Source organism: Heteronotia binoei, chromosome 5, assembly GCF_032191835.1.
Source record: "Heteronotia binoei isolate CCM8104 ecotype False Entrance Well chromosome 5, APGP_CSIRO_Hbin_v1, whole genome shotgun sequence".
In the NCBI taxonomy this organism is placed as follows: Eukaryota; Metazoa; Chordata; class Lepidosauria; order Squamata; family Gekkonidae; genus Heteronotia; species Heteronotia binoei.
The window spans coordinates 137,981,167-138,007,817 of record NC_083227.1 but is presented as its reverse complement, the minus strand read 5'-3'; the positions used below and the strand labels follow the sequence as shown (position 1 = coordinate 138,007,817).

The following is a 26,651-nucleotide window of genomic DNA, read 5'->3' as shown; positions in this document are numbered from 1 at the left end:
CTATTTTCTGCTTCTGGCAGATAACCACTGGAAGCAGAAAGTGATGGTTTAAATAGCTCTGAGCTCTCAGCACATCACCTCTGGAAGCTGAAAGCAGGGTTTAAATGGAACTGAGCCACTTAAACCAAACAGCCATTTAAACCAACTCAGCTGTTTCTCCTGAAAACCTCTTCACAGACCACCATGTACCACCATGAATTGTGCCAAAATTCATGGTTGTTCATTCCAGTTCTTCAATTCATGAACTCTAGTTTGCAAACCCCAAACAGGCCAAAATTTGTGACAAGCTTTGCTTATTCAACCAGTTCATGCACAGTACTATGGTTCATGTTACCAAGTTAAATTGGAATTTCTTCACATCAATTTTAAAGAAACTGATTGGATAAGCAGCTTTGATGAACAGTGTTCCAGCTCAGTGCAGACATCTGACACGGAGATGAGCAAATTCCTCTCGTTCCAGTTTGCATTACTTTCATGTAAGTCTGTGTTTTTCCTGTTCTTTGAATATATGTATTAGAATATGTATTGTATGGCAATTCAGGCCTATATATATATGGTTCATTCTCCTGTCCTCCATTTTGTCTTCTCATAATTCTCTCCTCCATTTTACTCTCATGATAACCCTGTAAATTAGGCCAAACTGAATGTATTCAATGTCACCCAGCAGGTTTCCATAGCAGTGCTGGGATTTGAACTAAGTTTCCCAGATCTTAGTCTGATACTCATAAGAACATAAGAGAAGCCATGTTGGATCAGGCCAATGGCCCATCCAGTCCAACACTCTGTGTCACTTTCTCTACTTTCTCCATCCCAAGCATCATCTTGTAAACCTCTATCATGTCACCCCGCAGTCGACGTTTCTCCAAGCTAAAGAGTCCCAAGCGTTTCAACCTTTCTTCATAGGGAAAGTGTTCCAGCCCTTTAATCATTCTAGTTGACCTTTTCTGGACTTTCTCCAATGCTATAATATCCTTTTTGAGGTGCGGCGACCAGAACTGCACACAGTACTCCAAATGAGACCGCACTATCGATTTATACAGGGGCATTATGATATTGGCTGATTTGTTTTCAATTCCCTTCCTAATAATTCCCAGCATGGCGTTGGCCTTTTTTATTGCAAACGCACACTGTCTTGACATTTTCAGTGAGTTATCTACCACGACCCCAAGATCTTTCTCTTGGTCAGTCTCTGCCAGTTCACACCCCATCAACTTGTATTTGTAGCTGGGATTCTTTACTTTGCACTTGGCCACATTGAACCACATCTGCCACGTTGATGCCCACTCACCAAGCCTCAACAGATCCCTTTGGAGTTCCTCACAATTCTCTCTGGTTCTCACCACCCTGAACAATTTAGTGTCATCCACAAACTTGGCCACTTCACTGCTCACTCCCAACTCTAACTCTAACCACTACACCCAATTTTTTGAGCCTGTGAGCACCTTTGAAATCATGACACAGTGTAGAGAGGACTGCCAGCAATTGGCTGCCACAAAACAGCTTCCACAGGAGGCAGAGCCAGTCACAGAATGTTGGCTGCAGCTTACTCCAGTCACGAATGAAGATTTTTGTGCTGTGGTGGCAGATGCTACCAAAGCAATGTTTTAAAAAAATTGTACAGCCCATCAAAAGCTTTGCTGGGCAAAAGCCCCACCTGGCCCTGCCTTCTTTCTAAGAACACTTGATGGGCACCAGGAAAATATTGGCAGACACCATGGTACCCATGGGAATCACATTAGGAACCCCTGATCTAATGGCTTTCAAATACATATCTAAATACCTATTTTCCTTTAATATTTTATACGAGATTTTATATGTGATTAGCTGAATGAATGGGAAAATCAGATTTTGTTCTTGAAAATGGGCATTTGAAATATATATAAAATATAATATTTTCCTCTTTCATTTCATTTGCTGAGGAGGAAAAAAAAGTTCTACAAAAGGATGAGAGAGAAAAGGGCACAAAGCGGTCTCTTTTGATGTGTTGTGTCAATGACTAGGAAAATCAAATTTGGCAGAGAAATGCAGTGACAGAGAATTTTGTGAGCATCCCAAAATCCGGGTGATTAGTAAACACCACCAGTAAGTGTGCCCTGAAATTGTTTTTGATTCTATAATTGTTGTTAGTAATAAATAGAAACTAATTAGTTATTTGGAAGTTAGGCATGATGATGTGACTCTTTACCCACGAAAATCCCTGTTTCCCCCCATTTGCTTAAGTAAATAACTTTTAAAATTAAACATGAAAATAGTAACTTCAGATACACATTTATATTTACTACCATATAACTAAAGTAGATCTGTGTGGGCAGCCATGTTGGTCTGAAGCAATAAATTGAATAAAACTTTTTCTTAAAGGTGCCTCTGGACTCTAGCTTTGTTTTATATAACTAAAGTATGTGTATATGTATATATAATAGATCACAAGGTGAACATAAGCTTACGGGTCTTTCTAGCTGAGTCTTCAATGAAGAGAGAAGAAATATCTTCATCTACTCCCACGTCATTTTTAGCAATGCAAGTGTAGGCACCCGTGTCTTCATATCGAACACTGTTGATGTGAAGTTCACTTCCATTTGCTGCAACACAGAAATCCATAAGCAGCTGTAATTTGTAACATGCTTTGGAAACTGAGGAAATTTAGGTTACGCATTTATTTAGCAGAGAGCTCCATTCAAATCAAATACGAGCAGAGTGTCAGCTTCCCAGTGATTTTCCTATTCAGGTAGCTTCAGAACTGAGGTTGTATGCAGAGGAGGGACTCTGGAAATATTGAGGATGAATAATTAGTTATTCATAAGTTTGGAAGAGCATGAACTTGTAAAGCTGGCACAAAAAGATGACTGCAGGTTATTTCCAGTAAGGTTGCCCTTCTCTAGGTGTGGCCTGGACATCTGAAATTACAACTGATGTACAGACTACAGGGATCAGTCCCCCTCCCCCCAAAATGACTACTTTGGAGGGTGGATTTATAATCCGAGGAGGTCCCTCCCTCCCTCCCTAAACTGTGCCCTCCACAGGCTCCACCCCCAAATATCCAGAAATTTCTCAATGTGAAGTTGGCAGCCCTAGTTTTCAGACACATATAATGTATATCCCCGGAATATTATTTCTGAGTACTTGGACACAGGAAATTGCCTTACACTGACATATCAAGGTCTCTATTGTCTGCTCTGCCTGGTAATGACTCTTGAGGGTCTCAGTCTAAGGTATTTTACTTTGATGTTACAAGGTGACAACTGGAAACTCTAGGAACCAAACTAGGGGCTTTCAATAAGAAAAGCAGACGCTCTACCACAGAGTCATAGCTTCTCCTCATTTTGACATATTATATACTAATACTATATAATATCATAGTGCCTAGTATCTATAGAGTGTTTCTATAAATGTGTAATATGCAAAAAAATGGCTGTTAAAGAAAAATGTGAAATTCTTCAGTAAATATTTCATGCACTATTTTTTAAAAAGAATTAAGAACTGTTCCTTTAAACAATGTTTGGATTTAAATTGTTTATATACAGTATTTTTTGCACCATAAGACTCACTTTCCCCCCCCAAAAAAAAGTGGAGGGAAAAGTGTGTGCGTCTTAAGGAGCGAATACTGCAAAAAATTCACACAAATGCCTCTAAATTCACACAAACGGCTCTAAAAACTAGGTGCGTCTTATGCTCAGGTGCGTCTTATGGAGCGAAAAATACGAGGTATGTTTTTTATCCTTTTACAACTGCAATTTAAATTGTTTTGTTATGACTGTTAGCCGCCTAGAGTCTGCTTGCAGAGTGGGCGACACATAAATCCAAAGTAAACAAACAAATAAATGTTCATATGAAAATATATACCACATAGCTTGGGGGTACTTCTGGAGCTGGGCTTCCTGTTCAGTAAACCAATGACAGTGGTGCCTTTCACCAGCCTCAGCTGGTGTGCCAGCTGCAACCTTTTGGTGGTAGGGTTGATCTGGCCACTGTGGTGCCTGTCCTGGTAATATCTAGATTAGAATTCTGCAATGCTCTCTATATAGGGCTACCTCTGAAGATTGTTCAGAAACAATCAGTTTCTGTACAATTGATATAGAATGCTGCAACCAGAATGCTGAAAAACAATATAACACTGTGTAACAATAAATACTATAGTCAACAAATAATTTGTTTTATTTTTGTTTCTTATAATAGTAAGAACTATACGGATCCAGTTTCGCATCCAATGAACACTTATTACCAATTACAAAATCTCTAAGAGCTAAATTACTTTTTAGCAAATCCAAAGAACTGAGCAAACTCAAATGTCTATTGAAATCACCATGAAGCAACATGTTTCTGAAGTCCATAAGGAGTAGTCATCCAGATGACTGCTTGCAGCAGAGCTCTCTAGCTTCTGTTATAGGTTGAAGGCAACAACATGCTTCCTAGGTTAATTTTTTCATGTTTCAAAGCCCATCTTCATTGGGTCACTGATAATTAATGAAGAACCATTGCTCCAATTAATAGTCATGCAACTTAAGTTTTCCTGTCATTGATGTGGAGAACTTTACTGCTGACATCAATGACAGGACAACATGTTGTCCTACTCCTTGTGGACTTCAGAAATGTGCTACAACTACTCCTTGTGGACTTCAGAAGCATGTTACTTCATTGGACATTATAACTGCATGGTGATTTCAACAGACTTTAAGGATGTGTGCTGGATATCAAAACCTTAGTTATTAATCTAGAAAGTCCAAAGATACAGCTGAAAACTTTTGCAGATCACAACAATTACCTTTTACAATATCAAGCATCCTTCAGCCCTTTATGCTGGTCATATAGATGGACAAAATAGCCACCTTTCCCAAATCTCAGGTGAGAGGTCTATCCTCCCTGATGGATCCAGCAGTAAGAGACCTTTTCTTCCCATTGCTAGAAATGTTATGAAATCTCTTTCCCCACCCCCTTGACCCAGGTCTGTCCAGGTTGAAAGAGCTTTTCCTGTCTCCAGAAATTGGTCTTCCTATCTGATACCTCCACATGTATGTTTCCTGCTTGAAGAAGGAAGGAGGGAGAGGAGAGAAGGAAGGCAGTTTAGAAATATTTTAAATAAATGAATGCATAAAACTGCAAGATGTGGACATAACTATGTTTCATTACTGTCATTACAGCCTTTAGTGGAAGTTTTACCAAGGAAGTAATGGATTTATCTAACATTAATGTATATCTGTACACTAATAAAGAAAACAAAACCAAAGCACATAACTACACCCACAGAAAAATATATAAACACAAACAAGCATTTTCTTACCCTTACCTAACAACATCAGTTGTTTGGACAACTTCGGTGTGATACCAATGCCATTCTTTAACCAGGAAATTTTAGGATTCGGAATGCCCTCAGCATGACATTTGAGACTTGCTGATACACCAGGTTCTTGTGCCTGGGTTTCTGGATAGACACGAATCACTGGTGGCACTGTGGGGAGGAAAAAAGAAGTAATGTCTTCAAATTGAACTTCCAGGTGTCACCTGCTATTGTTTTTTGAAATTCAGCAACTTGTGGCCTGGTTACATTTTACATAAAGTGTTATGTTTTCTTCCCCTGACTTTTTGCTAAAAAGCATCTTCAGAACTTGCACCTGGGTGGCCCAGTGGACTTAACCCTATCCCTTCCTATTGTTCCTTGTCTTCCACCTCATCTACCTGCAGAAAAGGCACAGAGGGTGTGATCACACAAGAGATTTGGCCCGACTTCACCATGCTTCCCATCCAGATTTAGTGTGCATGATCACACAGGAGCATCTGCCTCCTGAGTCCTGCCCCTACCTACCTTGTCTGAAGATGGGCTAGGACTAGATTAAATAGCTACCAGGAACTTCCCAGTAGCTAACCTCTAAACGATATGTAGGGTGTATTTCCCAGCTGTCTGAATGGCTGTATGTGTGCTGCACCCACCCTGCACCTGCCTGGCATGTGCATGAGCAGTCTGAATGCTCCTCTTGTGCATATGCAGTTCATACCTCTCCTGGCAGTAGGATGGGGGCTGTCTGAATGCTGGGGCATGGCTAAAAGAGAACCGTCTTTTTCAGAGCCAGGATACTGTTGCGTGAAATCTGTCGTATGATTGCACCAAGTGTCTCTGTGTCCTTTTTCACACAGGGAGAAAAGCAGCTTGGGAAGAATTGTTTTGAGTTGTCAAATGACAGGAAGAGAAATTATTAAGCATTCTTTTCCCTTGCCACCAACGACTTTTGCTCAATAAAGTCTGTAACCATTTATAATTTTATTATTTGCAGGCTGGCTTGGTGGCTTGGTTGCCTAGAACTAGGGATGGCATGAACTGAACCACTAAGCAAAATTCATCATAAATTTTGCCCTGTTCGTGATTCACAAACAGAAGTTCATGATTGATCTACCATCATAAACTTCCATTAACTTTTGAAGCCATTTATAGTGATTCATGGATGGACCAGAAGGACCAGTTTTCTGTCTCCCCCAAGTCACAAAAACAGCTGAGCAGTGACTGCACAAGACAGCCTGAAACAGCTGAGCAGGGGGGAACAGCTCCTCCCTGCTCAGCTGTTTTTGCGGCTTTCACAGGGAACAGAAAACAGTGGTTTAAAGGGACTTCAAACCATGAACTGAACAGAACCAAGAGGTTTGTTCATGAATAAAATTGGTGTGCTGCTGCTCCCATCTCTCAGCTGTTTTGGGGGCTTTCTGCAAACCCCATTTAAAGGGACTGCAGTTTGTGATTTGTGGCCTGCACAAACAGGGTTTGTGGGGCCACAAATCTCAAACAGGTTTGGTTCACAAACAAACCTTCTGGTTCCATTCAGTTCATCCTTTTCAACAGGGTTTCTGAGGCCATGTACCTCAAACCAGTTTGGTTCATGAACAAATTTCCTGGTTCCATTCAGCTTGTGATTTGGCCACAAACTGAACCAAAATGCATTTTCTCAGTTCATGTCGCTCCCTAATTACAACCACATTTCAAGTAAGGGTAATCAGTTCAAACATTGCAATAGAAGTTTAATGTATAATTTAATTGACCTGAAAGCAGTGAAATAATGCAGACATATTGTTGTAAGGACTACAGTCTAGGTAAAGCGTACATATGATTTTCTTGTACTTTGGGTTTGTTCTTCTCTGCCATGCAATGCAAATTAGTCCTATTTGCATCAAAGAGTGTTGAAGAATGAAGAATGTGTTGTGTTTCTGCCTGAGGAATAGTTCCAAGAAGATTGAAAGCTTTAATGTTTTTTCCAACAGGAGTAGATCTAATAAAAAGTATAATTTAATTCATTTGTCTCTAAAGGGCCACAAGGAAGGATTAAGACACCATTTGAGAAAGCACACATTTATATGTCAACTAGGACTGAATAAAATGAGAACTGCTTGCCAAAATGTACTATTCTTGATTTTGGGTTGAAAAGAAAATTTCAGCTCCATTGACAAGCATCCAGAAAATTTCATTCACAATCTTGAATTCTGCGCCACACATATAATTAAGTGTAGTGATATAAATGTTGTTTCATAAAGCAATTGTTTAAACTATCAAAGTATATTTTAAGTGTTTTAATATTAAGAAGCTCACAACCTATGTTTCCCTATTCTTGCATATTATCTGTTGCTGGTCTTTGTGTACACTCCTTTTTCCAACAGGAGTAGATCTAATAAAAAGTATAATTTAATTCATTTGTCTCTAAAGGGCCACAAGGAAGGATTAAGGCACCATTTGAGAAAGCACACATTTATATGTCAACTAGCACTGAATAAAATGAAAATTTGTGTATTTAGCTTGTACAAAATAAGATTTATTTAAGAAAAAAAGATCAAATCAGTTAGCTATTGTGTCCATTAGAACACAGTTAATAAAGAACGATGCCTGTTTGAAACACTATCAGATGTATACTATATTTTTTTCTCCCATTTAAGGTAATATTGTTCATCAGTGACGACAACCTGTAATCAATTCAGTTTCTTTCCAGGCCCTGTCATCATAAATCAGGTTAGAAAGAGATCCAGACTGCAGGTGATTAATTGAGTAACTTCAAGAACACTCTTTGTGTCAGTTGGTAACACCATCTAAGGCTAATCTAAACAAAGAAAGCAAATCTGAGGCTCTAAAACATCAAAATAGTTCTGCTATTACAAATATTAGTAATTGTATGTACAAAGATATGAGCTTTGTAGGTGACTTGCTCAAAAGCTCATTCATATAAGAACATCATTTATTTATTGAAGTTATGTGATTGGATTCTTTACTGAAAGAATAGAATATCCTTGCTTTGTTCTTCTTGCTGCTGCTTAAACTGATCCACAAAATGCTGTTCCTGGAAGACTCCCAATAGGAATGGGGAATCAGAATGTGAAAACGTGTGAAAATCTCCTTCCTTCCCATCAGTGGACATTTACTATAGGATACCAACCTACAATAGTTTGAGCTGTGGCTTTCTTAAATATCAATTATTCTTTTTCCCTGTCCGCACACAGGGACTTGCTCAGTTAAGTCTAAGAAGCCTTTGTTAAATAACTAGTGATGTTATACAATACCTTTTATCTAATATTGAAACTGACCCCCATGTGAATTGACAGACCTAGAGGATAGGGCCAGGTACAGTCATTAGATTTTTCTGCAGATCTAGAGGGATCCCCTAGGTTTTCAGGAAAATGCCAGAACTTTTTTTTAAATGGGGGGAGGAGATTAAGTTCCATCCTAAACAGAGGAGCATGTTCTGTGCAAAGGCAGACATCTCCAAGGAAAAAGATGGGATTGCTAAGGAAACAGATGGTGATGGTGGTAGAATGGAGGCAGCCAGGAAGGAGAAGGATGGATGTGTGAGAGATAACTGGATGAAGTGGATAAATATCAAAATACAACTGTGATATAAAAATTAATTATAATGCAATCTTAACAAACCACTTGCTCTTTGCACTTTTACTATTTACAAGAATCTCTATAATTTTCTTTAACAAATATTGATATGCCAACAAGTTCATTAATTGTATAAATCCAAAAAGACCTGTGTTGTGATCTGTTGTTGTTTTTTTGTTTCCTTCTGTGCATCCATTCCAAATAGTGTTATTTGCAGCTTCTATAATGGGATGGCTTGAACCCCATTACAACACTTCATCAAAGCAGATCCTGCATAGAATAATCCCTCCAATTTATGTCTCCAAATTGTCCATTAAACAGCCTCTCGGCTTACTGTGAGTTCAGTCTCACTAAGCTTGATGGTCTAATAATTCTGATAACACCAGATGGTGTAATTAGCAAGACTGAACTCAGCAGTAAGCCAGGAGGCTTCCACTGGAAGACTGGATCTGGTTCAAAGTTCAAACCTTTAAGGCCCTTAGCGATCAGGGACCCTCATACCTTCGGGACCTCCTCTCTCAGTGTAATGTATTGGCTGAAATACGCGCCCACGCGCAGAGGCGGCTGGGTATCCCAGGCATCTCTAGCGCGGGGCGCGGAATCCCCGCCTACTACATCCACGGCGGGAAGTTTAACAGGCCAGGATTGGCCTGACATGTACAGGAGGCTGAACCGGGTAAATGTACATAAGCGGGGCCCAGCCCGCGTGTTCTCTCTCTTGCAATGTGCTCCTAATAAACTATGTTGCCCTACTCTCGTCTCCGCTTCGAGTACGTTACACTGGCGACGAGGATGGGATCCTAGCCTCATCGGCTACAATCGGAGACCTTGGGCAACGAACGACCGGCCACGACCGCCGCCGCCACCATGGCCAACCAGAGCGGGAACACCGGGTACATCGAGCCCTTCGACCCTGCAAATCCAGAGGGCTGGGAGTCCTACTCGGAACGGGTCGAGTTCTACCTCCGGGCCAACAAGATCACCGACGCCGGATCAAAGAGGGATGTTCTCCTGAGCATCTGCGGGCCAGCCACGTTCGAGATCGCCAAGGGAGCGAATACCCCTGACTCAATCCAGCATATATTGCTTGATTGTTCTTTTTACCATAACCTCCGTAAAGATTTATTTGGCAAGCTTTCTTTTTCTCCAGATTTGTCTATTCTGCCACCCTGTTATTATTTATTGAGTGATACTGAGGGGGTGGTTAGTGAGGCTGTGGCAAAATTTCTGGCTGACATCCTTAAATTTAATTCTGACCATGTTTGAATGTATCTGTAAGCTCGGTTTTATTTTGATTTTATCTCCAATGTTTAAATTTTTATATTCTGTGTATTTTTATCTGAATCTATTATGCCATTAAAGGTTTGGTATGGTATGGTATGGCCAAGGGTCTCTCAGCTCCCGCCCGCCTCGCGGAGAAATCCTACGAGGAGATCATCAGGCTCCTCACGGGCCATTTCTTGCCGCAGCCCTCACGGGTGGCCCGCAGATTCCTGTTCCACAAAAGGGACCAGACCGCTGGAGAATCAGCCGCGGACTACTTGGAGGCCCTCCGCAAACTCGCCGGGAACTGCAACTTCCCCCAGTTGGAGGAAACCCTGGCCGACCGATTCACGTGGGGCCTCCGCGACGAAAGGCTCCAGCAGAAGCTCTTCGCCAAAGAAGAGCTCACCCTCCAGGGCGCCTTCAGCGAGGCGGTCGCTTTCGAGAGGGCTGCCCGGACCTTTCCCCGGGTCAAGACCGAGACCGCCCACCACGAGGAGTTGGACCCCGAGCACCAGGACGAGGGGGAAGCCTTCCAGATGCGCCGCGCCGCAGGACCAGCTGCCCGAGCTCCACAGCGCCCCCGAGCCAGCGAACGGCCGAACCAGCGAACTAACGAAAGGGCCAAATGCGCCAGCTGCGGCGACCCCCACGATCGGAGGGACTGCCAGTACCGGACCTGGGACTGCAGGAGCTGCGGGAAGACCGGCCACATCGCGCGAGCTTGCCGAGCCAAGCACAACCGCCCGCGACCGACCGCGCACCACGAGGCCACAGAGTCCCACTCAACAGCCTCCACCTCACTTCAGGTACTGAGTCTGCCCCTGACCACCCCCAACAAGATAAAGATGGCGGTCCTCATAGACGGGGCCCCCTGCGTCATGGAAGTGGACTCGGGCTCCTCCATCTCCATAATCGCGGAGGAGACCCTGAGAAGGCTGCGCCCCGGCCAGGGGCTGCAGCTGCGACCGGCAAATTTCATATTGCGGGACTTCCAGCAAAACCTGGTCCAAATAGCGGGGTGGGCACGGGTGCAGGTGGAACGGGGGTCCTTCAGAGGCCCCCTAGACATTCTGGTGGTCAGGCGGCCGCTTACCACTCTCTTGGGTCTTGCATGGTTTGGCCCCTTGGGAATCCGAATAGAGGTGGCACGCACGACCACCGCGGGAGGGTTCGGGGAGGTGTGCAGAGAGTTCCCCGACGTATTCGATGGGTCGCTGGGTAGTTACAAGGGCCCGGCCATCTCCCTACCGCTCGACCCGACGGTCAGACCGATCCGGCTCAAGGCAAGGAGGGTCCCCTTCGCCTTGAAGCCCAAGATCGAGGCAGAGTTGGACCACCTAGTAGCACAAGGGGTCCTGGAGCCGGTCGATTACGCCATGTGGGAGACCCCCATAGTGACTCCGGTCAAACCCAATGGGGACGTGCGGATATGTGCAGATTACAAGTGCACAATTAACAAAGTGCTCCAAGACAACCCCTACCCAGTGCCGGTGGTGAGCCACATCCTGGCTGCGCTAGCGGGGTCTAAGGTCTTTGGGAAGCTGGACCTGGCCCAGGCCTACCAACAGCTCCCAGTAGACGCCAAGACGGCGGAAGCCCAGACCATAGTGACACACAGGGGGGCCTTCCGGGTGAAGAGGCTACAGTTCGGGGTAAGCGTCGCTCCGGGGATCTTTCAGAGTATAATGGACGCTCTCCTTAAAGGGATCCCCCGAGTGCAGCCGTTTTTCGACGACGTTTTAATCGCCGCCCCCGGCCCCGAAGAATTCGGAAATTGCTTGAGAGAGGTGCTCCGCCGGTTCCAGACAGCGGGGCTCAAGGTCAAACGGGAAAAATGCTTGCTGGGGGTCCCACGGGTGGAGTTCCTGGGTTTCGCCGTAGACTCCGCGGGAATCCACCCAACAGAAGAAAAAACTCGAGCCATCCTGCAGGCCCCGGCTCCCACCTGCAAGGCGGAGCTCCAAAGCTTCTTGGGGGTGCTGAACTTTTATCATTTGTTCCTCCCCCACAAGGCAGCCCTTGCTGAGCCCCTCCACAGGTTACTGGACAAAAAGGCCCCGTGGGTGTGGGGAAAAAGGCAAGCCGCCGCATTCCAGGCGGTCAAGGACATCCTAGTATCTAATGCGGTGCTCCACCATTTTGACGAGGGTCTCCCCGTCATCTTGGCGTGCGATGCGTCGCCCTACGGAGTGGGGGCAGTCCTGGGGCACCAACTCCCGGACGGGAGGGAGGTCCCGGTGGCATACTACTCCCGCACGCTGTCTCCAGCCGAGCGCAATTACGCGCAGATAGACAAAGAGGCACTGGCAATCGTGGCGGGGGCCCGCAAGTTCCACGAATATCTGTACGGGCGGAGGTTCACTATTGCCACCGACCACAAGCCTCTCCTAGGCCTGCTGGCCCCTGACTGGCAAACCCCCCAAATTCTCTCACAGCGCGTGTTGAGGTGGAACCAATTCCTCAACTCCTACACATACACACTGGTGCACAGGGCAGGCAAGGCCATGGGCCACGCGGACGCACTCAGCCGCTTGCCGCTCCCAGAAGTAGGCCCAGACCCCGCCCCCGCACACCAGGTCATGATGATAGAGAGCCTCCCGGAGCAGCCCCTCCACGCGGCGGAGGTCGCCAAGGCAACACAGAAACACAAAACACTGGCGAGGGTGCTCAACTGGGTGATGAGGGGCTGGCCGGAGGGGAACATGGGGGAAGAATTCAAACCATACATGACCAGGAGGGAGGAACTAGCCGCGCACAAGGGGTGCCTATTATGGGGAAGCAGGGTGGTGGTCCTGCCTCCGCTGCAAAAGCGAGTCCTGGAATCCCTACACGAGACCCATCCCGGCATAGTCCGAATGAAGGCGTTAGCCAGGAGCTACGTCTGGTGGCCGGGAATGGACGGGGAGATTGAGACGTGGGTGCGCAGGTGTCAAACGTGTCAGGAGTCAAGGCCTGAGCCCCCCAGCGCCCCCGCCACACGGTGGGAGTCCACCCGGAAGCCCTGGTCGAGGCTCCACATCGATTTTGCGGGGCCATTCCAGGGTCAAATCTTCATGATCATTGTGGACGCCTATTCCAAATGGCTGGAGGTCATTCCCGTAGGGTCCACCTCAGCGGCCGCCGCCATCAAAGCGCTGCGCAGGGTCTTGTGCACACACGGTATTCCGGATACCATAGTCTCAGATAACGGGACAGCATTCACAGCGGCGGACTTCCAAGGGTTCCTCAATAGATACCTGATTAAACACATTCGCTCCGCCCCCTTTCACCCGGCCACCAACGGCCAGGCGGAGCGGATGGTCCGCACAACCAAGGAAGCCTTAAGCCGCATCGTTCAGGGAGACTGGGACCACAGACTAGCTGCGTTCCTTTTCGATAACCGGGTCACCCCCAACCCGGCCACCGGGGTCAGTCCGGCCGAGCTCCTCATGGGACGCAAACTCATAACACAGCTGGACCGACTACACCCCGACAGGACCGCTGACCCCAGCGGAAGTCCCGAGGTCCGGGACGCGGCAAGGGGGTTCTTCGCAGGCGACCCAGTTTATGCCCGGAACTACGCTAGGGGACCCGAATGGGTGGCGGGCAGAGTGTTACGAGTAACGGGGTCCCGCCACTACGACATATCAACCGAGGGGGGCCAGGTCCTACGGCGGCACATCGACCAGCTACGCCGCCGGACGCTGCCCGAGGACCCAGCGGACATAGAGGAGGCGGAGCCAACCAGAGGCCAGCCAGACGACGCGCCCCCAACGACAGCAGGGCCGCCGCCCAAAGTGCAGGGGCCCACCGAGCCCGACCGGCCCGAGGAACCAAACCCGCCGCCTCTGGCGGCACCACAACCCCCAGACGTGCCCGCCAGGGAAGCAGCGCCCCCCCCCACAGGACCTTCCCAGACGGTCCACCAGGGAGAGCCGCCCGCCCGCGTATCTTAAAGACTATGTTCATTAACTAGGGGGGGAGGAGTGTAATGTATTGGCTGAAATACGCGCCCACGCGCAGAGGCGGCTGGGTATCCCAGGCATCTCTAGCGCGGGGCGCGGAATCCCCGCTTACTACATCCACGGCGGGAAGTTTAACAGGCCAGGATTGGCCTGACCTGTACAGGAGGCTGAACCGGGTAAATGTACATAAGCGGGGCCCGGCCCGTGTGTTCTCTCTCTTGCAACGTGCTCCTAATAAACTATGTTGCCCTACTCTCGTCTCCGCTTCGAGTACGTTACACTCAGTATGCCCCTGGAAGAGTGTTACACTTGAAAAACAATAACTTTTTGGTGGTCCCTGACCCGAGAGAGGTCTAACTGTCCTCAATCAGGGCTAGGTCTTTCTCAGCTCTGGCCCCCACCTGGTGGAACACTTTGTCTGAGAATATCCATGCCCTACAGGAGTTGTTACCTTTCTGTAGGGCTTGCAAGGTCGAGATGTTCCACCAGGCATTTGGTTGAGAACAGTGATGGTTTAGCACTCTCATATCCCCCCACCTCCCTCCTTATTCTCCTATATTCCCCATCACTCAGGGGCTGGTGAGTTATATTAGCTGCCCTGAGCCCACTTGTGGGGAGGGCAGGATATAAATGGAAATAAATAAATAAATTTTGTCCACCATATAGATGTCATATTGATTTCCTTTTATTGCTGAACTATTTTAATGTTGTTTAATTCTTATTTATTGTCAATATACGTGTTGTAAGCTGCCATGAGCCCTAATTTTAGGGAAAGGTGGCAAATAAATTGAATTTAATGAATAAAAATCAATATTTATTAAAGAAAATTATAAAGACTATTACTCTTTATAATAAATGATATAATTAATTATTATATCACAGGGAGAGGGGAGAAGGAGAGAGGATAATAGCATGGGGTTCCCATGCAAACACATACACACAAGGGGTCATATATCTATTTCTGAGCCAGGCTAGAGTTGCCAGGCCACAGAGTGCCTGGTAACCCTCAGGAGCATGGGGGGTGGGGACATGGGGAGGATGCCAGCATTATATGCACAGTGATATCACTTCCAGGAAAAACTGGAAGTGATATCACTGTGATATCTTTCTCTGCCTTCTCTATCCCATGCATAATCATGTAAACCTCTATCATGTCACCCAGCAGTCGACATTTCTCCAAGCTAAAGAGCCCCAAGTGTTTTAACCTTTCTTCATTTTAGTTGCCCTTTTCTGCACTTTTTCCAATGCTATAATATCTTTTTTGAGGTGCGGTGACCAGAATTGTACACAGTACTCCAAATGAGGTCGCACCATCGCTTTATACAGGGACATTATGATACTGGCTGTTTTGTTTTCAATTCCCTTCCTAATAATTCCCAGCATTGCATTGGCCTTTTCTATTGCAATCGCACACTGTCTCAACATTTTCAGTGAGTTATCTACCATGACTCCAAGATCTCTCTCTTGGTCAGTCTCTGCCAGTTCACACCCCATCAACTTGTATTTATAGCTAGGATTTTTGGCCTCAGTGTGCATTACTTTGCACTTGGCCACATTGAACCTCATCTGCCATGTTGACACCCACTCATCCAGCCTTGACAGATTCCTTTGGAATGTCTCACAATCCTTTCTGGTTCTCTCCACCCTGAACAATTTAGTGTCATCTGCAAACTTAGCCACTTTACTGCTTACTCCCAACTCCAAATCATTAATGAACAAGTTAAAGACCATGGGGCCCAGTACTGAGCCCTGTGGTACTCCACTGCTTATCATCTTTCACTGTGAAAATTGCCCATTTATACTCACTCTCTGTTTCCTATTAATTAGCTTGTTTTTGATCTACAAGAGGACTTGTCCTTTTACTCCATGACTCTCGAGCTTACTAAGAAGCCTTTGATGAGGAACTTTATCAAAAGCTTTCTGGAAGTCAAGGTAAACAACATCTATTGGGTCCCCTTTGTCCACATGTTTGTTCACCCCCTCAAAGAACTCTAACAGGTTAGTGAGACAAGATCTTCCCTTACAGAACCCATGTTGAGTCTTCCTCAATAACTTGTGTTCATCAATGTGCCTACTCATTCTGTCTTTGATAATGGTTTCTACCAACTTTCCCTGTATTGAAGTCAGACTGACTGGCCTGTAATTTCCCAGATCTCCTCTGGAACCCTTTTTAAAGATGGAGGTGACATTTGCTACCCTCCAGCCCTCAGGAATGGAGGCAGATTTCAATGAAAGATTACATATTTTTGTCAGGAGATCCACAAGTTCACTTTTGAGTTCTTTCAGAACTCTTTGATGTTTGCCATCCGGACCCGGTGACTTATTAGTTTTTAATTTGTCTATCAGTTGTAGGACCTCCTCTCTTGTCACCGCAATCTGACTCAGGTCTTTAAACACCCCTTCTATAATTAGCGGTTCTGGAGTGGGCAAACACTTCTCATCTTCCACAGTGAAGACGGAGGCAAAAAATGCATTCAGCTTCTCAGCCATTTCCCTATCCTCCTTCAGTAATCCTTTTACCCCTTGGTCATCCAAGGGCCCCACTGCCTCCCTGGCTGGTTTCCTGCTTCTAATATATTTGAAGAAATTTTTATTGTTGGTCTTTATGTTTTTTGCAATATACTTCTCATCGTCCCTTTTTGCCTGTCTGATCACAGTCTTGCATTTGATTTGCCACAGCCTATGTTCCCTTTTACTAACCTCAGTTGGACTAGCTTTCCACCGCATAAAGGAATCCTTCTTACCTTTTAAAGCTTCCATTACTTTGTTTGTTAACCATGCAAGCTTTTTCTTATACCTATTTGTGCCTTTCCTAACTTGTGGTATATATTTTATCTGAGCTTCTTGGATTGTAATTTTAAATAGCCTCCAATCTTCCCCAAGGGTTTTGACTCTATTTACTTTCCCTTTCAGTTGCCTCTTCACATGCCTCCTCATCTCAGAGAATTTCCCCCTTTTAAAGTTAAAAGTGGTTGTGCTGGTCTTTTGGGGCAACTCCCTATTTATACAAATGGTGAAATCAATAACGTTATGGTCACTGTTCCCAAGCCGTGCAATCACTTTTACATCTCTCACCAGTCTTGGGTATTACTTAGGACCAAATCCAGGATCACCCCACTTCTGGTAGGTTCTGTGACCATCTGCTCCAAAGCACAGTCAATGAGAGTATCTAGAAACTCAATCTCTTTCTCCTGACTAGAACAGATATTGACCCAATCAATCTGCGGGTAGTTAAAATTACCTATTATGACACAGTTTTTACCTTTAGCCACTATCTTTAATCCTTCCATCATATTATAATCATCCTCTATCTTTTGATTTGGTGGGCAATAACAAATTCCTATAGTTAAATTTCCTTTTGGGCCCACTATTTTGACTCAAAGCATTTCTAGAAGGGAATCTAATTCTCTGACCTTCTCAAGTTTACTGGACTGTATACCCTCTCTGACATACAGAATGTAACACAAGTTGTAAACCTTGCATGGCCTGGGACTGACATACCTGAGCGACCACCTCTCTCCATATATGCCCCAGAGAGCTTTGTGCTCTGCAAATCAAGACCTACTGCTTAGCTTTGACCAGGGCCAAGGCTTTCTCTGCCCTGGCCTGTTGGAAGATATTCCCATCAGAGATCAAGGACTTGTGGGACTTATTACCTTTCTGCAGGGCCTGCAAAATGGAACTGTTCCATCAGGTCTTTTGCTGATGTGGTGGGCATCCAATAAAATCTCAGCCTTCCCTGCTGAAGCTCACATCTTCATGTGGCCCAGACCAAGAAGATCCAGAGACCATCTGGCACAATACGAAACCCTCCCAAATCCCCGATATCATATGACGTGGTACAACATATGTGGTTAAAACACTTCTTGAAAGCATGAAGGCAAAAATCAAGCAACATGCTCCCAAACAACATGTAAAAGGATGTAGCACAAAGTGTAAAACTGATGTCACAGGGTAAAACAGGAAGTTGAAAAAAAGTTTTCATGTTGCATTAATTATTTATATTGATAGATTGGTTGTTTGTCTTTGACATTTTATTCTCTGTGATCACAAACCCTGAGACCCTGGAGAGCCGCTGCCAGTCTGAGTAGACAATACTGACTTTGATGGACCAAGGTTCTGATTCAGTATAAGTCAGCTTCATATGTTCATATGTTCAAATGCAGAATATGCTCTCTCTGCTTTTCTTTCAAATGCCACATTGTTGTACATTACATTGTTCAGAATGGGTCTGTATGACTAGAAAAGTCTCCTGGAGAATCTCTAAAATTAGATTAAGGAGACAACTGCCTTTGGTAGCCATTTTCATGGAAGATGTTAACTATGATTTATATCAACCTATTCTACAGTGCAGCAACCAAGGAAAATGATTCTATACACTCAGGGGTCTTTTGGTTTGCAAACTATCCATTTTCATAGCAGATTACTGCTTTATGAGTCTCTTTATCCCTGAAAGAGTTTTCTGTTAGAAATGATGAATGGTTTTTCCTTCACTAAACTTGATATATAAAATACAAACCTCTAATGTTACGTGAGGAGATATAAAGGAGAAGGCATGTTCATGGCATACTGACATTTTTATGACTCATGTTAAGTAGTCATGCAAGAATTGGATCAATGCCCCTCCTTGACAGAAATGTTATGAAAAGTAGCTGAATCCATAAAAGCAATTTTCTTTTCCACACAACTATGCCGGCTCAATCTAGCTTGTCATTTCATTCTCCTCTTCTTCCACACCCTCAATTCCCTTTTGGTGTTGCTTCAGTGGTATGGAATAACTGCACTATGTGTTCTTCACATGCCATTGTTCTGAAGTTGGAAGCTCTAGGTCAGGGGAGTCAAACACACGCCTTGTGGGATGGAACCTACCCCTTCAGGGCTTCTAGTAGAATGGTTCATGAGCAACTGGCTCTCTAGTCTACTGCTTCCTCTTCTAGGGCTGCTACACAGATTGCTTTCTCCTGTCTCTCTCAATTGTATGGGAGGAAAGACAAAGCCTACATTGGCTGAGATCTTCTCCCCCCTCCTCCTTTTCCTTTATTCTTTACTACAACTGACTGAGATGGAAGGAAGGAAGGAAGGAAGGAAGGAAGGAAGGAAGGAAGGAAGGAAGGAAGGAAGGAAGGAAGGAAGGAAGGAAGGAAGAGGAGGAGGAGTGGATTTATACCCTGCCCTTCACTCGGAATCTCACAGCAGCTTAAAATCTCCTTACCTTCCTCACTCCGCAACAGACACCGTGTGAAGTAGATGGAGCTGAGCTCTTTTGAGAACTGCTCTTAAGAAAGCAGCTCTTTCAAGAACTATGACTGAACCAAGGTCACTCAGCAGGTGCATGTGGAGGAGCAGACAATCAAACCCGGTTCTCCAAGATAAGAGTCCATACACTTAACCACTACACCAAACTAGCTCCAATGGGGCGGAAGGGAGGGGGAGGGAAAGAGTGGGAGGAAGAGATCGGAGGGAGGCTCCAGTGGCATTGGGATGCTTCTCATGGCTGTCTTAACATTCCCAACTCCTCTGCTGGATTCCTTTGGAGCAAAGCAAGAGGGCTTAAGGCCATGTGTTTATGATCGGTGTTGGACAGAAGCATCTTTCTATCTGAAGCTGTGTGCAAATCACCCAGATGCTGGTGGGATTGTCTTGCTTGGGCTCCAGACTTCCCAGTTTGGTGTAGTGGTTAAGTATGCAGATTTAAATAAATCAGCCTTAACCAAACAAAAAGTTGGTGATTTGCACCCAGTAATTAATAACAGCAGTAAGCCGGATGGGGCAGTGCTGAATAAGCAGCACTGAGTGCAACAATTCTAATGACCCATCTGATTTGATCAGCCTTGTTGCTATAACAGTTGAGCACATTTATAATCAACTAAAACTGCTGCATAGCAAAATTGATCATGCCAGTAAGCAGATCTCTTACTTTGGAAAGAGACTCCAGGAATTGGGAGAGATGGAATCTCCAAAAAGCCCCTTTTTGGATAGCTATCCCAAGACTGCCTTTCCAAACCAAGTAACAAAGTCAACAACAGGTTACAAATTAAAGTCTTCATCCGATGAGCGAGAACAACTTTATAAACTTATCCTCACCCCAAACAAAATCTGTTTAACCATCTGCAACTACAAGGGGAGGGGCCCTTTGTGGAACTCTATGCAACTATCCAAAAGACATCTAAGAACTTTATTCCCAGGGAAAACGGCTTGGATTGATCTACATGAGATAGATTTCTTTGATGCTTGTTCCCAGTCACAGAGAGTGCTTTTATTATTTAGGTCAGAGCAGATTCCTCAGCTTCTGTTATGATAAAAAAAAATCTCTCATCCAAAGAAATCTTTCCTACGCGCATCTTTAAGAATGAAATCATTCTACTCCTGATTCATTGAAAGAAATATCTAGACCTATAGGATAACTCGCCAACAGTTGCAGATAGATCAGGTGACATCTTGAATGCAAACACTTCATCCGCCACAGCAAATTTGTCACCTCAATCTTACCCTCTTAATGAATCTATGGAGGTTCTTTCTGCAACTAACATCTTGGAAAACAATATTAGAGATCAGGTCCAATCCTTCAAGTCTTATGATCAACAAAACATTTTAAAAAGTCTAGACTTGTTGAAAGAAAGCCTCTTATTGAAGCAGAGTGGGCAGCAAAAGAGCTCTCCTGGGTCTTCCTCTTTCGAATTGAGAGAGCTTCAAGATGTGCCTCTGATTGACCGAGATCAACAAGATCCTCCTCGCTCTTCAATTTTCATTTGCCCTCCTTTAACAAACTCGAATGTGGATAATATGATATCTACTCTTCCATCTGAGATTTCACTAACCACTTACCCCCAACCTGACATCAGGCAGCCTTCGGAAAGGCTGGTCGTTGCTGAAATCCATCCAGTGCCCACCACGTCTATGGATAATTCCATCAACCTTAAAGATAATTTCATCTGCCCAAGCCTTTGTGAACTTAGCAAAAATATTTCTAGGGGCCTCGAAAACAAAGGTATGATTTTTGTTTCTCCCTGCTTGCCAAACCAATTTTCCCAAGATGACTGACTGAGATCCTCTTCGTTGTCTTCAATTCCAAATACTTCTCCATTATTGGACATTAAGATCATCTTGTGGAACGTGGCTGGTTGGTGGAATAAATCCAAAGATGTGGAATTTATTAGCTACCTTAAGAACTTTGATGTCATTTTACTCCAAGAGACTTGGTCCCAAAGTCCGATTCATCTTGAAGGTTATAAGTCCTATTCGCTCCCAGCCTTTAGAACCAACTCAAGAGGCCATTTTCAAATGGGTTTGTCTATATTGTGTCTCTTCTTCATAATTCTGTAGGCATCCCCCTACAGGCTGGAAGCATTATGTAACAAGCTATCAAGCTTGTTTTTGGGAATCTTTCTATGATTTTGGTAAACATATATATCCCTCCTGCCCTAGATAAATCGGCCCTTTTACATCATTGGGAACGTTTGAATATAATTGTGAGTGAATTGGAAACCAAATTTCCCTCCTTTGAAATAATAATAGCAGGAGATTTTAATGCAAGAGTGGGCAATGATAATAAAATCTTTTTTAAGGCCCTTAACCTCAATCTAGATGATACCTTACCACCTTTTTTTCCCTATGGGAGGCAATCTAAAGATAGCTATTCAAATTTGGCAGGCATTTGCTTTGCCAAATTTTGTATCCAATACAATAGGGTCTGGTTAAATGGTTTGGAAAGATTTTCTCATTCGGGGGATTTTACATTTATTTCTAAGAAAGGTTGCAGTATAATTGATTATATTACTGTCCCTTTCTCACTAAAATTTTATATAAAAGATTTCTGTATAGGTGATCTCATTATTAGCCATCACCTTCCACTTATTTTGACCCTTCATACAGAATCTTCCCCAGACTCTTCCCTTAATCCCTCTATATACTTGTCGGAGCCTACGTCCTTACCAAAAATCTGCTGGAATAGTCAGACTAAACAAGCAGCTCAGTTACTTTTAAATTCTCATTCCCTTTTGAATCTTAGAAGGGTTTTAACCACCGCAATGAATTCTTCAGTGCTAACAATAGCCTATGATTCTTTAGTATCTAACATTCTTAGTTCACTAAATGTTAAACCTAAAAATGTAAAAAAGGAAAGAAACATAAAATCTCTGCAGCCCTGGTTTGATAAAGAATGTAGAGTCATTAAAACTCTGTTGCGCAACATCTACAGATGTTACCTTGACTCTGGGGCTTTGTCTTTACCATCAGAGTACTTTGATCTTAAAAATCAGCTGTCCCAGGTTATTATAATCAAAAAGAATGATTATGCTAAACTTCAATGGGAGGAGCTATACCAGGCCATAATCTAAAAGAACTTAAAAAATTCTTGTCTATTGTATCAGGTGCCCATAGAGTTGATGCCCCTTCTATGTCTGCTATTTCTCCCAATGTCTGGTACCAATATTTCTTCTCTATGTTCTCCCAAAGTAAACTATACACTTCTAGACCTTTCGAACTTTCTCGGGTAGATCTTCCGGAGTGGCCCTCTGTGACTTCTGATGAAGTTAAAGATCTAATTTTGCAATTGACATCGGGTAAAGCTGCAGGATCAGATGTTATTCCCTCTGAAATCCTAAAGTTAGATCCAGATTGGTGGACTACTCTGCTCACATCTCTCTTTACAAGTACTGACAGAACAGGCATAATTCCTAAAGCCTGGCTTAATTCAATAGTGGTTCCAATTTATAAAAAAGGAGATCCCGCCATTCCAAATAATTACAGGCCGATTAGTCTCCTATCCACCATTGGTAAATCATATTCTAAGTATCTACTGAGGAAACTTGAACAATGGATGACACGAGAAAGGATTCTTGGTCCAGAACAACTGGGTTTTTGTAAAGGCAAAACTACTCTCGATCATTGTAATACTTTGTCCCATCTAATTTCCAAATACACTATTGGGAAAAAGATGAAATTGTATGTAGCCTTTTTAGACTTAAAGGGAGCATTTGATTCAATTGACAGAGACCTGTTGTGGGACAAACTGGAACAAACAAGTATTGATAAAAGACTCCTTATGCTCATTAAAAAATTAAATACTTTCAACTTTTGTCAAGTCAAATGCTCTTTATCAGGCAATCTTACATCAAAAATCCCACTAAAGGGGTTAAACAAGGTTGTGTGCTGGCCCCCTTTTTGTTTAACATCTTTCTTAATGATCTTGCTCCCTTTTTGTCAGATACTGACCATCATAGTCCAAAACTTGGTGCCAGACATGTTCCCTTACTGTTATATGCAGACGATACAGTCTTACTATCTTGTTCCAGAATTGTATTAAAACGTTTGCTTGTTTGCTGTATCACCTTCCTTAACAACAATAAGCTCCTATTGAACTATGACAAATCTAAAATTGTTGTTTTTTCCAAATCTTGGAAACCAACTAAATGGTCAATAGGTGGCAAAGAGATAGAACAAGTATAATACTACAAATTCCTAGGAATTCATTTTCAATATAACACACTTTGGACTAATCATCGTAACTGTATAATTAAGTCAGTCAATGTTAGCGTTGCAGCTATCCAGCGCTTCTTTTACAGCAGAGGCAATCAGTTTATCCCAGCCGCGCTAAAAATCTTTAAGACTAAAGTGATACCGCAGCTTTTATATGGGGTCCCAGTGTGGATCACAGCCTTGGATAATAACATTGAAGGTGTCCAATCAAAATTCCTACGGAAAATCCTGGGATTCCCAAAGTGCGTACCATATGCAATTTTATGTTTAGAAACAGGGACGAATCTTGTGGAAACACAAGCATGGCTAATGTCACTTAAATATTGGTTACGGCTACATTTCCACTCTGACTCAGAGAGCCTTTTATTTCAACTGCTCTCAGAATCTTATTTGTCAAATTGGCTAGTATTTATTGAGAGGAAAATTAAATCTATGGGTATTGATTTAGATTCACTTCTTATGCTATCCTTAAAAGATGCATTTTTGAAACTTAAGCTCAGAATTCTAGATATTGAAATGCAAACATTATATAGCCTGGCCAACAAGTCTTGCTCCCCGCTGAATTTGCTCCTCTCTCAGTAGGGAAATTAGCGTCATATTTCTCCTCTCTCCAAGCTCCCCAGCAACGGCGTGTGTTCTCATTAACAAGATGTAATGCATTACCATCTGCTATCTCATTTGGTAGATTTAACAGGATTGAGTACTCAAATAGACATTGTCTTTGTAATCCCAAGTGTATTGAAACTATTTCCCATGTATTATTATTGTATCTTTATGATGATATTCGTTGTATATACCTGAAAGATATTTTAGCAGATATGTTGGGCTGTGCTGATTCAGCCAAAGTCCACAAACTTTTAAATGACACTTGCTCTGAGGTAACTTTAACGGTTGCTAGATTGTCATAGAAATACGACAAAGAATGGTTCTGGAATGACCATATTTTATTTGTTTTAATTATTTAATTTGGCTAAACTTGACTCATATATATTTTACTTATTTTATGTATATTAGCTTTTATTCTATAATCTAGGATTTTATATTATTTATATTGCTATTTTACTGCTAAATCTTTTTTATGCCAATAAAGGCTTGCTGTTGCTGTTAAAAGTATGCAGATTCTTATCTGAGAGAAAATCTTGCAGAGCTTGTCCTTGAAAGGGCAGCTTCTGTGAGAGCCCTCTGAATCCCACCTACCTCACAGGGTGTTTGTTGTGGGGGAGGAAGGTAAAGGAGATTGTGAGCAGCTCTAAGACCAGGGCCGGATTAAACCCTGTGGAGGCCCCTAGGCAGTCAAACTCTTGGGGAGCCCCTTGCAAATTATCTCAGAGTCGGAGTGCCTGCCCCGCCACTGCCTGCGGCCCCTGCTGCAGCTTGCAGGCACCTACTCAAAAGCCCCTTTGACAAAGCTGTGGGGGAGAGGCAGAGAGAGGCAAACTTGGCAATGATGCCAGCAGCAGCTGCACCAGGCAAATAAGGCAAAGAGTGGCTCAGTTGCTGGCTGCGTGTGCAGGTTGGGAGGGCTGCAAGCAGGGGAGAAGTTGGTCCAGGGCCCCTAGAGGTGTGGGGGCCCATAGGCCAGTGCTTACTTGGCCTAATTGTTAATCTGGCCCTGTCTAAGACTCTGAGATTCAGAGTGGAAGGCGGAATATGAATCCAATGTCTTCTTCTTCTTCTTCCCTTGAAACCCTGCATGCTTCTAAAGCATGCTTATTTAGAAAGCTGGAGAACACTGACACCCCCTTGGATTCGGCTCACCTCCCTCCCCTTGATGAAGTCTAGCAATGTTCCCCATTTAGCAATGCAGTGTGAAAAGGTGCAGAATTGGCCCTGTTCATGGGAAAGAGCTGCAGTGTCTGGGCAGGTTTGATAGGCACAGCTCCAATTGCTTGAGAGCCAGTTTGGTGTAGTGGTTAAGTGTGTGGACTCTTATCTGGGAGAACCAGGTTTGATTCCCCACTCTTCCACATGCACCTGCTGGAATGGCCTTGGGTCAGCCATAGCTATTGCAGGAGTTGTCCTTGAAAGGACAGCTTCTGTGAGAGCTCTCTCAGCCCCACCTACCTCACAGGGTGTTTGTTGTGGGGGAGGAAGGTAGAGAAGATTGTGACCGCTCTGAGACTTTGAGATTCAGAGTGAAGGGCAGGATATAAATCCAATATCTTCTTCTTCTTCCCTGCCTCACAGTTTACTAAGTCAGCATCGAGATCAGGTTTCTCCTCTTGTTGCCTTCTTCTTTGTGGAGCAGGGAGAGGGCCTGGCTACTTTTAATTTGCAGCTGGCATTGGAGGAGCTTGGGAGGGGAAGGTGAGGTCAGCTCAACTACAGAGAAAGTTGCTTGCTGTTCTTTGCAAAGGGCATTTTAACTTATTTGTGTGGTTGGAATCCCACCCCCTCCTGCCACCACTCTTTGGCAGGCCTTGATTAGGCTTGTCACCCCATTTGTATCTGTGGCTCAATGGTAGAGGATTTGCTTGACATGCAGATGGTCCCAGGTTCAGGCCCTGGCATCTCCAGTTAAAAGGATAATGTTGCAGGTGATGAGAAGGACCTCCACTTGAGACCCTGGAAAGCCACTGCCTGTCTGAATAGACAATACTGACTTTGATGGACCAGGAGTCTGATTCAGTATAAGGCAGTTCCATGTGAGGGTGGGGGGATTCTTCTGACAAACACAATTTGTGTTGAGATCACCCTGCTTTGCTATTTACTTTGAGACCTGATTAGTATGGTCACATACAGAGATTAAAGGAAGGAAAGGAAAGGAAAGAGATGCAATGGGGAAAGGGGAATTAAAAGAAATTTATTTTGGCTTATTCTGAAAAAAAAAAAATTAAAGATCCAATTTCTCTGCCTCTACCTAGGATTTTATTTACTTTCAAAAAGACCCTGATTAGGAACTAGAACACTTGGGTTGGAATCCATTGTTTAATGACTGGAACTAGATGACTAAGTATTTAAAATATTTAAAATACTTAACCATCTATTTCCAGTCATTAAACAATGGCATTGCATGAACCATAAACCATGAGTTTACATGAACTTTTCCATTTCTTAAACTGGTTCATGGTTCATTTGGTTTGGGAGGTGATAGAACAGCCCCCTCATGAGTTAGAGAT

The 26,651-nt window shown here is 43.9% G+C and overlaps 1 protein-coding gene across 2 annotated transcripts in view; it reads right to left on the bottom strand.

Moving 5' to 3' along the window:
- The window catches only part of FSTL4 (follistatin like 4), a 944,621-nt gene that overhangs the window by 39,015 nt on the left and 878,955 nt on the right, over positions 1 to 26,651 (bottom strand). For both annotated transcript variants that reach the window (XM_060240476.1, XM_060240477.1), the window contains exons 8-9: positions 5,282 to 5,443; positions 2,445 to 2,579 (exon numbers count right to left, since the gene is read on the bottom strand). In XM_060240476.1, coding sequence (XP_060096459.1) covers positions 2,445 to 2,579; positions 5,282 to 5,443 — 297 coding nt within the window. The remainder of the gene's footprint in view (positions 1 to 2,444; positions 2,580 to 5,281; positions 5,444 to 26,651) is intronic.